The sequence below is a fragment of the Protopterus annectens genome, chromosome 1.part0 (assembly GCF_019279795.1).
Source record: "Protopterus annectens isolate FY-2018-M chromosome 1.part0, PAN1.0, whole genome shotgun sequence".
Lineage (NCBI taxonomy): Eukaryota > Metazoa > Chordata > Ceratodontiformes > Protopteridae > Protopterus > Protopterus annectens.
In genome coordinates, this window is record NC_056725.1 from 1,231,584,582 (window position 1) to 1,231,598,353 (window position 13,772).

Sequence of the window (13,772 nt, forward strand, 5' to 3'; positions counted from 1 at the left end):
GAAATTATCAACAAGGACACATGCAAGTTACAGACACTGGACCAACCCCATTTGACTTTGATAAGGGAAGGTCTTGGCTACTTAACCTGATGGACTTCTTTGAGAGGGTCACCAAGGCAATGTATGAGGGGAAAACAGTGCATTCCACTAACCCTGACTTGGCCAAAGCATTCGATACAATACTCCACTCAGGCATTGTTTACAAACTCTCTGAACTAGGCATAAATCCCTACTTAACTTGCTGGATTGCTTGCTGGCTCACAGATAAGACCAAAGAAGTTGGAACTGGTGAGACCACCTCCACCAGGAGACGATCCACCAGCGGAGTACCGCAGGGCTCCATGTTAGGCCCACTCCTGTTTGGCATCTACTTCTCAGATGTCAAGGTTAATGTCAAAGGCCTCTTGCTCACCAAGTTCGCAGATGACTGTAAACTAGGAGCTATCACAGATTCCCGCACAACATTAACATCTTGAAAACAGTCTAATACAGACAAACAACTGGTGCCAAAGGCACAGATTAAAACTCAATGCTAAGAAATGCATTATAATGCCATTTTGGAAAATGTACACCCACGTTAATTACTTCATCTAAAAAACACCACTAAGAGTTGACCCAGTAGTTAGTGATCTGGGAACATAAGTAGACAGTAATCTGGCCTTTGAAAAACATGTAGCCAAGAAAATAAGACAATCATTCTGTTTCACCCAACTTATAAACAAGGGCTTAGCATCTAGGTTCAAGGAAATTATAGTACCACTCTCCTCATCCTTATCAGACCTGTCATTAACTACAATGCCCCCTTTGGCATGTACCTAATGAGACACTTGCTCCAGTTGGAATGCCCCAAAGGTTCCACACCAGGAGAATTCAGGGATAAATATCTTGTCTTACACAGACCACCTTAAGTCCCGATTACTGTACTCAGTCTCCTAGAGCTAACTTAGAGGCAATCTGTGCATGGCATATAAAACATCTTCAGGTCCAGCTCTAACATCTGCAAAACAAACAACACTAGAAATAGATCCAAGCACTTCAGGTTTGTCTGTGACAAACAGGACATGCCGATATGTGCCTCAAAGGATCCCCCATTATGGACTAGGCCATCCATCCATGTGAAGTAGAGTTCTTTCCTGATCCTATTCAAACAAAACCTTGATTATCAGACTGGAAATCACAAATTCACTCCAGGCCTGGACCTGATGTATCTGATGGACAGAGGTTGACAGAAAGCAAAATAATCCCCTAGTAACATACACCTCCCCCAACACACACACACACACACACACACACACACACACACACACACACACACACACACACACACACACACACACACACACGCACACACACGCACACACACACACGTACATAATAACCCTTAGCTTTCTCCTTACTAATATACCCCATCAAATACACACCCACAGTACTCTGGGGCAAAACTGGGCTGGGTAGCATGGCTAGGCTTAAACTGACTCTGGTGGTCATTAGCCTAGTTAAAAGCCTTTGAACATATAAAACTAATTCCACAATGAAGTAGAACACATCCATTAGCCCCAAAAATATGAAGACATGTAAAGTCTAAAACCAAAATAACAAATTCTAAGTTACAAGAAGACAACCTGAAGGCTTTGCCCTGTGGCACTGAGGGATGAAGGCTCAACTACAACCCAGATGACTGTGTTAAACTAGTGGCAGAGGCACTGGATAGACTGGAAAGGGGAGGAAATAAGCCTGAGTGGCTAATGCCAGCTATCTTAGCCTGAGGGGTTGGAGGCAGCTTATACCCCCCCCCCCACACACACACACACACACACATTAGTGATATCTACATGTGCGCGGATGTTAGGTTGTGGAACCAGTAGAGCAAACTTACCTTGCAGAAGCGGTGCATAAACAGCTGAGCTTGGGATTACATATGTGATGGGAAATGCATGTCTCTCCCCAACTAGGTGGGTACCATAAGCCAACAAGCCATCTGCAAGGCCGGGTTAGGTAGAGACTTCCTCAGGACTGGAATATGACCAACTCTCTAATGCCCAAATCTCACCTCACAGAGGAACAAACTGGATGATAAGGTTTCCCCAGATGGGAACAAATGGGCCTTAGCTCTCTCAACCAGACATGGGAATGTTTGGTTATCATCCCTGTAGAAATAAGACAGTCAATGGGGCACAGGAAGGGAAACCTTTGGATAAGTCCTGGGAAGAAAAGTGAGAGGATTAAAAATAAAAGAAAGACAGCCAGTGGTTTTCCATATGTGTGAAATGTTGGAAATCTTACTGCACAGTGAACTAACTCAAACTCCTTTTGCTGTCTCTATGGTCAGGGCAGTGTACATAACTAATAGAAATGTGAGATAGCAGGCTTATTAGTGCACATAGTGGACTCCTGACTATGACATCAATGAGTAGGCTCTGTGGTAGATCCAGAATGCTGAAAGGCAGTCGAAAACTGGAAGGATGGTGCAACCAAAGGACAGCTGTCATTCCATATGGAAAAGCAAGGTTTAAAATGGAGAATTACTTATTAGCTAGTATGGATATTGCATGAGACACTTAACCACCTAGTACAAGCACACTTAGTTTGGAAAGCAATACATAAGCAGGCAAGAAAACATGTGCAATATACACATTTTTCAAACAGCAAACAAACCATCCTAAATAACAGAAAAATATGTCCAGGCCAATAGGGGACAGCCTCCTTCCCTATCTCCACAAGTTCAAAGTGACATACTTGGGGGTCTGATATCTGTGCAAATGTCTAGTGAAGCAAAAAGTCACCAGAAGATTGTCTTCTACCAAAAACTAAGGATCTATTTATATGAGCAGGGATAGAGTTGGGTTATTAAATAAAGCACTATGCTTTATGTGCAGGTTCAAGTAGTATGAATGATATAGTTGGGAGAAAATGTGACCAGGGACAGCCAAAAGGAAACAAAGGCAAGGGAGGGGGAGGGGAAGGAAATGCAAGGCCAAAATATAATTTTGCTTTGACATGCCAATACATTTTCACAGTTCCACTCTCTTCAGCAGTTGCTGATCTTTTTTCTTCTATACGCATGTATCACCTTTCATGTCAAGGTGTCCATTTCAGCTGCCTGATACACTGTTACTAATATTATAAAATGTTCAAGCTGCACAAGCCAATGAATGACAGTTGTTTCAAAGTACAGGCATTGCTCCACAGCTTTGTAATGTGCTACTTTTCGACAATTGCCACCTATGTTGTCACGGAAAGTATTGTTATAGATGTCAGATATCAAACAAGTTAATCATTTTAATCTACTGAACAAAATAAGAAATTACTGTATTTTTACCTCTATTTTTGTTCGATAAAGAACAAGGCGTCTCAAACCAGAAATCTTGGAAATGTGATTAAAAGCTGAAGACTGTAGTCTAATGCAAGAGGAAAGGTTCAGTTCTTGAAGATTTGGACACATCTGAGCAATTGCCTCTATGCAGATCTCATCCAGAAAATGACAGCAGGACAATTCAAGACGTATAAGCTGTGATCCACAGACATTCAAGAACCTACAGACACATAAATATATAAAATAGGCCATTACCTGCTGCAAAATTTCAAATGACAGTGTCAACAGTATCAGTTTTCATGTAGAGAAAACAGACTGCTAGAAGTACTGATCTGCTCAAAGTGAAAGGAACTAATTCATGAAATAAGGAGATGACAAATGTAAAAATGGATAATTTTACTTCATTTGCATGAAATCTATTTAAGGCAAATAAGTAATGCAAAACCAAACAACGCCCCAAAAATATCCTGTGTTTGTGGGGATGCTCACATTCTGCATATGGTTGTGGGGATGCTCACACAGAAAAAGTTTTGTTTTCTTGGTGTTAAACATAGTTCACCTCTTGGGGGTGTGGGTGCAAAAACATTAAAAACAATTTTGGAAAACTCCACTGCAGAAAACAGCTACTACACATCAACAATAAAAATGCATTTCACTAGTTTCCCTCCATTAGAACATCTCGTCTACTATGCACACATAATGGCATCAGTCTAACGCTCCTTTAATCACTTTTACTAAACATCAGATTTATTTTACTCAGCCTCTTCAACTAATCTCCAATCCCATATGGCTCATCTCTAAACTTATCAATGATTCATTGATTCAATGAGTGATATACACTAAACTGTTAACTATTTTATTTATTTACAGTATGTGATAACTGGGAAGTTCAGGTGAAGAGTCCATTTCCACTGGGGAAGTCTGATTAGTGCAATTCATTTCCAAGGAAGCCTTGGGAAGAATGTTTCCAATATAAGTTCAGTAATACATTAATAACAAATCAGTAAAGTTAAAAGGAAAGAACAAAGCAACATGTACGATAAATAAAAACAAACAGTGGGAGGATGATGCAGCTAGACTACAACATGAGGGCAGCATAGCTCTTCAACTCCTCAATGCAAGAAAAATCTAACATAAAAAAAATATTTCAGTAGCTCCAACAGACTGATCATTGTAACCAGTACTGTCAAACCCATTATCTGAAGTAGGATATTCATTTGTCTGCAACCTGGGTTTTTATTTACAGTAGTATATTTTATTTCCCTCCTCAGCTGTATGTTTATTTGTGTGTGAGGCCTGTGTTATAGTTTTTGTTGTTTGTGTTTTGTGTATTTTTTATTGTTTTGTTTTTAATGGTTAACTGTTTGACTTTTTAAGACATTCTCTGAGTGTGGCCATAATTTCTCTAAATGCTCCCATGCCACTGGCCAGGCGTGTGTTGAAGACTCGATGTTGAACACCTCACTAATTGAAGTATCTCCGAGTTCAGTGTTGTGCAGCTGGAGGAGGTCAGAGCCGGGGAGGCGGAGGTCTAGCATGGCTTTGGGTCTCTTGCGGTCCGACCGGGCTCGGGCTCACCCCCTCGCGCCTCCTGCCCTTCCTCGCTCTGGGACCCTCCTGCTCCTGGGACTCAAACTCCTTCAGCCGAAGGAGAGGAGGGCATCTCAAAAGGAGGAGGAGAAGGAGACAGGAAGCGGGAAGCTCGGCCGAGACCGCCAGCCAGCGGCGGGCTTTCTGTCTCTCCTCTTCTCCCGCCTTCTTCTCGCTCCTCCACGGCCTCACGCACCTGTGTCTGCCTCCCCGAGCCTGCGGAGGAGGGGAGACCTGGTCTAGGGAGAGGAGCGAGGCTACGAGGGATGCCTCGTCCAGAGGCATAGCCTGCGTCCTGGATCTATGCATATTTGATGCCAGATCTGGATGGATGATGATGGTTCATCCAGGCCCAGATGGAGATGCACGAGCTCTCCTGCTCCCCTCCCTCCAAGCTCCTTTTCAAGCCTTCAATAGCTTCTTTTCTCCGGGAGCCCCCCGGGTCCCGGGCGCACCCCGGAGCAGGGGGAGCCGCCCTTGAGGCGGATACGCCGGGCAGATCCGATACGACCTGCGCGAACGTCGGACAGTCGGGTACGGATGGACGATCCCACCGGGGATCGGGAGATCCGCGATCGCGTCTTGCTGTCGCCGAGCGCTGTGTCCGTTCGATCCGGTCTTCGGCGGCTCGTTGTCCGGCACCCTTGTCGAGGGCGGGTGGAGAGTTTTGGATATAGTGGCTCCGCACCACTGCCGGCTCCCGGGAGCCGGCACTGGAGAGGGCCTGAGGCGCTCGCTCCCCTCCCCTCGTCTCGCTGCCCCACCCGCCCGGCTCCAGCCCGTGGGTGTTCTTCCCGCCTGGGCCCCCGTTGTGCTCCCGCTTGTCTCTGGCTGCCCCGAAGCTGCTCCCCACCCCTAGGACAGCCCCTCCTGATGCACCAGAGGACATCTCTGAGAGCGCGGCAAGCTCCCTGGGTCTCTCACTGAAGACAGGGACTTGGAGCTCCTTCCCGTGGACAAACTGGAAGGAGGGAACCGGACTCCATCGTGGAAATCACCTGGGGACATCATGGAAGTGTCCATCCAAGAAACGGTCAGTCCGTGTTCTTCTCCCTGCCGATTTTGGTGGACCGTCCCATCGAGGGGGTCCCTGCCGACCCCTTGGCAGACGCCGCCCTTCTGCAGGACCTGAGATTCGACCCGACTCCGGAAACCTCTTGGACCTGAAGAAGACCGACCCCTGCCACCTCCTTAAAGACCTGATAAAATGGAGGGCCTCCTGTAGATGCCATGTTGATGGCCACGCGCAGCTGGTCACTAGGCGTCAGGGCTGGCTCTCCCTGCCTTTTTCTGACTCTGAGCTTTTCAAGGCGGCCCCTTTGATAGTTCTGGTTCTGCTCTGTGGCAGCAGACCGGCGTTCGGGAGTGACCCAGAGCGAGAGAGGGCGAGGAAGAAGCTGCACCCCCTCGTCCGCTTGGGCTCCCCTCCCCAGAGGCCAGACTAGTCTAAAAACCAAAAGAAGGGAAGAAAGAAGATGTCGTTCGTCGTGCAGTCCCAGCCCAGGCTCCGTGGCAGGGGTCCCTTCCAGGGAGGGAGGAGGACAGGAGGACGCAGAGGGAGAGAGGCAGAGGGCCCCAGAAACCTTTTCTCTTCCTTTCTCCTTTCTCCCGGAGGGGGGCTGCCCAGGGCTGCCCGACTGCCTCTACTCTGAGGCAGTCGGGGGCGTTCCGGGGGCGGAGCACCAATCGCCATCGCATCGGGACATCAACTGGGTTCTCCTCATCTCCACTCTTCCTGATTTTCTTTCCTTTCCTTCTTCTCCTTCCCCCCTCCCAGTCCTCTCAGACGGCAAAAGGTACCAGCCGGTCAGACAGAGCCAGAAAACTCCCATCTGCTATCTAGAGCCCGTTCCCCAGACAAATCAGGGTTCTACTCCAGGTCAGTTTTCTTGGTTGCCAAAGAATTAAATCCAAGTGGGAAAAATGCGGGACCAATCCTAAGATCTCTCTTGAATCTCTCACTCCTCAAATGGTAACTCTACAATGGATTCTCCCCTTCTGGGCTACCGCTATGGGATAATGGAGAGGGCGCTCTAGGGTGCTCTCTGCTTTCGCATCCTAATGGACACAGCGTACTCCGGCCCAGGCCCTTTCGGCTGTTCGCCCCAGTTTCTCCACTTCACTTCAGCCCCTTTCCCTTGGTCACACCCTAGCTCAGGTAACCCAAGTGAGCCCCCCAGGGTGTTTAGCAGTACTACTTTTCCGGGGTGCAGGCCTTTCCTGTGCCTTCCCCACCTCCGGCTCGGCAACACTTGACGACAACCAACTTCTTTCTCTTCATCAGGCTCATCTCTTCTCTCTTCTATTTCCTTGGGCCATCACAAACCATTTCTGTCCTTCACAGCTCCAGCACAAAGTCTTAGAGTTTTAGGGGCTGAACTCCAGGATTTCTAGGGCCCATTCATGTTCTGTTCCACCCGGGCCTCCGCCTCGGGTGGGGGCACTTCTTGATCCCAGGGGCATCCAAGGCGTGGAGCGATTCCCCTTACTGCATATCAATGTTCCTAGAGAGAGAGTGAGAGCAGTGCTCTCGCCAGGACTCTCACAGCTTTTTCTTCCCTTCTTCACAATTCAATTCAATCGACAATATGTCTGTTATCTGGTACATCAACAAGCAAGGGGGAATAAGGTCTTACCCTCTTGTCGAGAGGCCATGAGAGTTTGGGGGGCTGGGCACAGCGCACACTCATAGCAACGCACATTCCAGTCGGTCCAACATCCTAGCGGACAAGCTCAGTCGCACCAGGTCTGACAAGGCCTAGATCATAGCTGGAAACTATGCGGTTTCGGATCCCGTCGGGATCCATAACCCACAGGTTGCAGACAAATGAATACACCTACTCAGATGGAACGTTATGGTGAGTACATAACTTCTAATTAACAGCTGATGATCAAATACAAAGTGGTCAGACAGCATGTTGAACTGTGATACTGCCTATGTGGCAGGACAGCATGGCAGAGGTCCCTGAAGAATACCATGAAGTTAATCACCTGCATGCAACCACCCTGACAGAGAAAACTGACACTTTAACTGACCTGGTAACCAAGATTCTCAAACACACTGCAGAAAAACAATAGTGGTAAAACTGCAATAGGAAAAGAGTGAATCAGCAGTCAGTGTTTAAGCTTACAGTTATAGGGCACATAAGCTACAGTACACTGCACAAACTTCCGCGGTGGTGCAGCGGTAGCGTTGTTGCTGCACAGCAAGAGGTTCTCCTGTTCGATTTTTGGCTGGAGTGCTGGGAGTGCCTTCTGTGTGGAGTCTGCATGTCCTTCCCGCGGTTGGGTGGGCGTTCGAAAGGCATGCGTAAATGGGCGTGCCTTCATTGAAGGTTGAATGTCGAGCTGGCACCTTGGCATTCGTGAAAATCTACTGCCAATCATTAGCGGACCGGAGTTCCACTGTGGCGACCCCTAACTGGGAAAAGCCGAAAGACAACAACAACACTGCACAACACTATATTAGATAATTCAGACACTGAAGGAGATGGAAGCCAACAAATCTACAATCATTTTTATATCACTGGACACATGAAGGAAAAAAATAGGGTCTGAAAATGATCTCCTTCCTAGAGGAAAGTCTGTAAACAGCATTGAATCTACTTTGAACCACCCAGCTCAAAAGAGAGTCAAGCTCTTTCTGTTTCACCAGACATTTGCCCAAGTAGGAGACCCCAGTATGTCACTTGGAGCTTGAGGAGACAGAAAAGGAGGCTGTCACCCATTTGGCCTGGAAAAATTTTAGCTGCCATTAGGTCCAGGCAAGCCAGCTAGACAGATTAGCTTCATGCTGTTCAATAATAGAGATAGTGATATAATACTGGCAAAACAAATGAAACTGTGTGCTCAGTACTTGTCAGGTTCAGATTTATGAGGACTATATAATTATGGCGTCTGCCAAAAAAAAAACAGTTACTAAAAAATGGAAATTAAAATATAAACCAACTTTACTAGAAGTAGCGAATATATTAACCGAAATAAAAGCAACTGGGATCTTTAAAAAGGGTAGGAGCAAATTACATGGGAAAAATGGGAACTGTGTGAACAATACATGCAGAAGAGGAACGAGGTTTAAAAGAAGGCAGGATCTGAATGAGCTATTTAATGTTTGACTGACAATGTGGACAGATTACAAGTGATGTATAATGTTTGCAGCTACAATTGTGTCAACATGGTTTGTGATACATAATGTTTGCAGCAAGAATTATCAAGAGTGTTTGTTTTCAGATTGCCTATGACGTGATAATTTAATAAAGATGTTTCTTGTTTAAAAAAAAGATTTATGAGGACTATGCAGCGTAAATATGTCAGAAAAGACAGGCCTTTGGTGAAATAAAATAGCCATGTGATAAAAATAATATACTTACTACATCAAGTATAGTGTAACATTAGTGTAAATGGTAAAACAAATATTGTTTTCAGTCTCCTGAAGCAGCCTCTGTATTTCTACAGTCCCAGTTGCTGCATCCCTCACAGAGCAATCAATCAAAACGTTCTCACAATCAAAGGTCCGGCCAATCTCCTATTGCTGACAGCTCCAAATGAACTACCTGGCCTGGTAAATTTGCTGCAGTCCCACATCTCAAGGTATGATGGTCTGGAGCAGCCAAAATGCTTCCATAGTAGAGATTTTTTAGGGAAAGTAATCAATCTAACTATCCTCCTGAGGAAAACTTCAGCAAACTGCATATTTAGCAGCCAAGCTCCCACTGTGGAGAGCTCCAAGTGAACTACCAGCACAGGTAAATTTGCTGCAGTCCAAAATCTTATGGTATGATGGTCTAGAACAGCCACAATGCCTGCATAGTAGAGCTATTTTAGGGGAAGTAATTAATCTAGCTAACCTCCTGAGGACGACTTCAGCAAAATTCTTATTTAGCGGCCAACTACTACTTTCTGTAAAGCATTATGGGACAACATACACACCAACATGAAAAGTATTCAAAGCCAGGAATCCCAAGAAAAAGGTCAAATTAATGGAAGTACATAATTTTAGCCTGCTAGTTCTTTCTTGACATTTCAAGTAAGCCATCCAAAGCATCTGCAAAGAAGCCAATAAATATAAAAAAATAATCCATTAAGGTTGAAAGGTTGACTTGTCTCTCCTGTCCTTTGTTTTCTTCTCCCTATGGACAGCTGTCTTTGTCTTAATGAATTCTGACAGGCAAGCCCATACAGGAATATTACACAGAGAGGTTTTGGAATACCTCCAATTTCTACATTTCCTGAACACTTATTAAGATGTAGTCACAGGCACGCCTGTATAACTGGTGATAACTCTCAGCATTAAACGGATGTTATCTACTTATCATATTCTTGGATCTTTTTATCACTAGTTTAGCCACTTTGATTGATGGGAATATTCACCTTGTAATTAATTCAATTTGGCAACTTCTGCTTACTCCAAAGCTTTAATTCTTCCCTTCTCCCATAATCCACATGATTCCCCAGATCAAGTTTGCCCACAAATCCAAAAGAATATTGTTGAGGGGAACAAATGATTGGGGAATAAGCTTCAGGATTAAATCTACCAGGGCTTGATAATATGTAGGGGGAAGGTAGGCAGGATGTTGGTGTTGATGGACTATGGATTACGAAGATCCAGTGTTATGGTAACTGTATAACTGTTGTATCTTATGTTATCCCATCCAGCCACTGTTAATGATGGGACAGAATTCCAGCTACAACAGATTCCTGGCTGGCATAATTCCAGGATACCTCCGAGGATGGTAGATCCAAAGGAGGACTTAGACCTTTAATTCATATCCAGTTTGTAATGTATGACAAAAGTATGGATTGTTGACAATGTTGCTAAGGTACACATGTCATCTATAGAGGAATTATTGAAAAAGGCTGTGGGAGTTGCTATGGACCTCATAGAATGCTCCTTAGATCTTGACAGTAAAGTTTTTTGTTGATGGAATAAATATACATAATGCAGTCTGACAGCCATCTGGACAGAGTAACTTTTAAGACCTTAGAACCAAGTCTGGAACACGATTTAGAGACAAAGAGTTGGTTATCCTTCCTGAGATCCTGTATAAGATGTAGGTAGAAATATAGTTGTCAGTGAAAGTCCAATGAGTGAAGCAAAATTAGTCAAGGCCTCCAGCACAGAGTTCAAATCTCACAGCAGACAGGGTCTTTAGCAAGAGGTTTCAAGAGGAAAGTCAATGTAAGGAAAGCTTCACAAACTTTTTCATAGGCTAAGGGAATGGAAGCCTTAGTGAAAGTTGGAAAAAGCTGCCAACTTCACTTTAGTAATACAGACACTAGAGCCAGAAGCAAATAAGGTAGCTACGAAATGCAAGACTGAAGAATGTGGGACTAAAGATGGTGGACTAGACCCAGATGAATTGCCTAAAGAGAAAATATTTTTTCCATTTACTCCTGTATATCTTTCAAGCTGTATTCTTTCAGAGAAGCAATGAGGACCTGAATAACCCTGGGGATAAGGAAGCTTCCTTAGCCATCACTGTAATCGGAGAAACAGTAAATTTCAGACACTATATGCCCAGATGCGGCTTGCTGGATGGGCGAGAGAGTAGATCCAGAATGGGTTTGAATACTGTTTGAATGACCAGGGCTATTTCTTGAGATGAGACCAAAGCATAGGGAACCAAATTTGTTTGCAACAAAAGGGGACTATGAGGATAACTGAGGCATTGAACCTGGATGCTTTCTATAAGAACTTTGCCATGAAGGCATAAAGGAATCCAGGAGGGCACTGATGAACCAGAAGGTGACTGGGTGTTTATCCCTGTGAAGGAATTAGGTTAAAGTAGCTGCTGCACTGGGTGCTGATCAGAGATGTGAAGGCACTGCAGCAAGGTTAGCCCCCACAGAAAAAGTCGTCTGTGCTACTGATAAAGTACAGGACCACTTGTGAGGCATCAAGATACAGTGGTTAAACCTGTTCACTAGAAGACTTGTCCAGAAAGTGCTGTTAATACATCTCCTATTGCCGCACTCTCATGGCCTACTGGGAGAGGGGGACAGAACCGGGTTCCCCCTTATTTGATGATATACTATGTCACAGAAGTGTTGCCTGTACGAAGAGAAATCACACCCTCAGGAAGGAAATCTTGAAGAACCTGAATTGCTACACAGACCATGCTTATTTCCAGGATATTGAAGTGAAGATGGAACACTAGTAGAGACCAGACTCCTTGCACTGTTCTTCCCTCAAAATGACCCTGGCACACCAGGAAGGAGCAAAAGTGATGACAATAGTTCTTGGGAGGGGAAGAATGAAAGATCTTCCAATTGTAGCTGAGGACAGATGAGTCTCTAGTTTAGACAATGTTTGCAGATGTAAAATGGATGGATAGCTTTGTTGAAAGGATGTAAAGACAGAGACCACTGCACCTTTGAGGTCTATTGTAAGACTCTCGTGTAAAATCTGGCATGGGTAACCTGAGTGATTGTGGCAGCCATCAGACCTAGGACTTAGTGATGCAGGAGAGGAAGGCATTTGTCAGAACTTTGAGATAGCAGTCCTTAGAGATATGAGACTGTCATCTAATGTGTTTTACAATTCTTAATATTATGCTCAGATGGCATCCTATGAACTCTAGAGTTTGAGAGAACTGTGTGTGGGATTTTGAAAGACTTATGGAAATGCCCAAGGACAGACACAAAACAAAGCAAACATTTTCTTGCTGAAATAAGGCAACTTTTTGTTGTGGTGATGAGAAGTCAATCATCAAGGTACAAGAAAATGCAGACTTATTTTAGCCTGAAATAGGCTGTTACGACTGACATGCATTTGGTAAACAACCGGGGCAGGGGGGGGCTATGGTGATAACAGTGATCAGAAATAGTAATGACTGTTTCCAAGCAGGAAGTGCAGATATTTTCTAGACGATTTTATAATTATGATATAAAGGTAAGCCTCCCGAAGGTCTATAAAGCACATCCAATCCTCCTTCCTGTAGACAATGAAGGACTGCTTGCACCAAGACCATCCAGAACTTTGTCTTTTTTTAAAATACATGCTCAAGCTGCTTAAGTTTTAAATATGCCTGTCATCCTTTGATTTATTGGGAGCTAAATGGAATGTGGTACAGATATCAGACCCTCTCTGGCATGTTGGGACCTCTTGTACTGCACTTTTTTGAAAAGGCTTAATAATCTTACACAACACTTCCCTCTTTTGTTGGGGTAGGGTGTTAGACTGGGAAATGTTATGAAAAAAAGGATTAAGTTTAAAATGTTGACTGCACAAATCATCAACATTCTAAAAACCAAACCCACATCAATGCTGCAAAACACCAGAAAAAAGACAAAAGTCTAAAACATATTTTTTGCAGGGTTCAAGCCCCCCCCAGCACCCCCCATTTTGGGAGTTATACCCCCACATTCCCTATCATTTCAATGGTGTGCTACATGAAAAGGCTAACCTGAAAGACAGAAAAGCTGACTGGAAAGTCACTAAGCAATGATAAAACATCACACTTATTTGGCAATGTCTGCTAATCACATCTGAAGCTGAAAGGCAGCAAACAAGATCTGAAGGCTGTGAAGGGATTCTGGTTCATTATGGGAGAAGAAGAAGGAGCTTGAACTCTGGAGTGAGCAGAAACTGCTGAGTTAGATCCACAGTGAGGTGGATATTCCTATCAGTTGCAGTAGGTGAACAGGATAGTGTAATACCTTAAGCATATCGGATGTTAGACTTATCCTAGATAAACCCCAGTGGAATTCTTTTTTTTTCTTGTTTCTTGCTTTTTATCTTGTTTTGTTGTTCATTTCAATAGTGATGTTAACATTAGTTAGCGTAGCTGCTGAGTTTTTGTTTCTGCTTAACAGTGTGCATCACTGTTTTTAAAGTGAAATGTTACTTTGCTATCAGACAGCAAAGCAC

The 13,772-nt window shown here is 44.4% G+C and overlaps 1 protein-coding gene across 1 annotated transcript in view; it reads right to left on the reverse strand.

The window, feature by feature from the left end:
• Positions 1 to 13,772, reverse strand: part of FBXL4 (F-box and leucine rich repeat protein 4) — an 804,154-nt gene that overhangs the window by 247,762 nt on the left and 542,620 nt on the right. Inside the window, exon 4 of the mRNA XM_044065796.1 lies at positions 3,320 to 3,533. Coding sequence (XP_043921731.1) covers positions 3,320 to 3,533 — 214 coding nt within the window. The remainder of the gene's footprint in view (positions 1 to 3,319; positions 3,534 to 13,772) is intronic.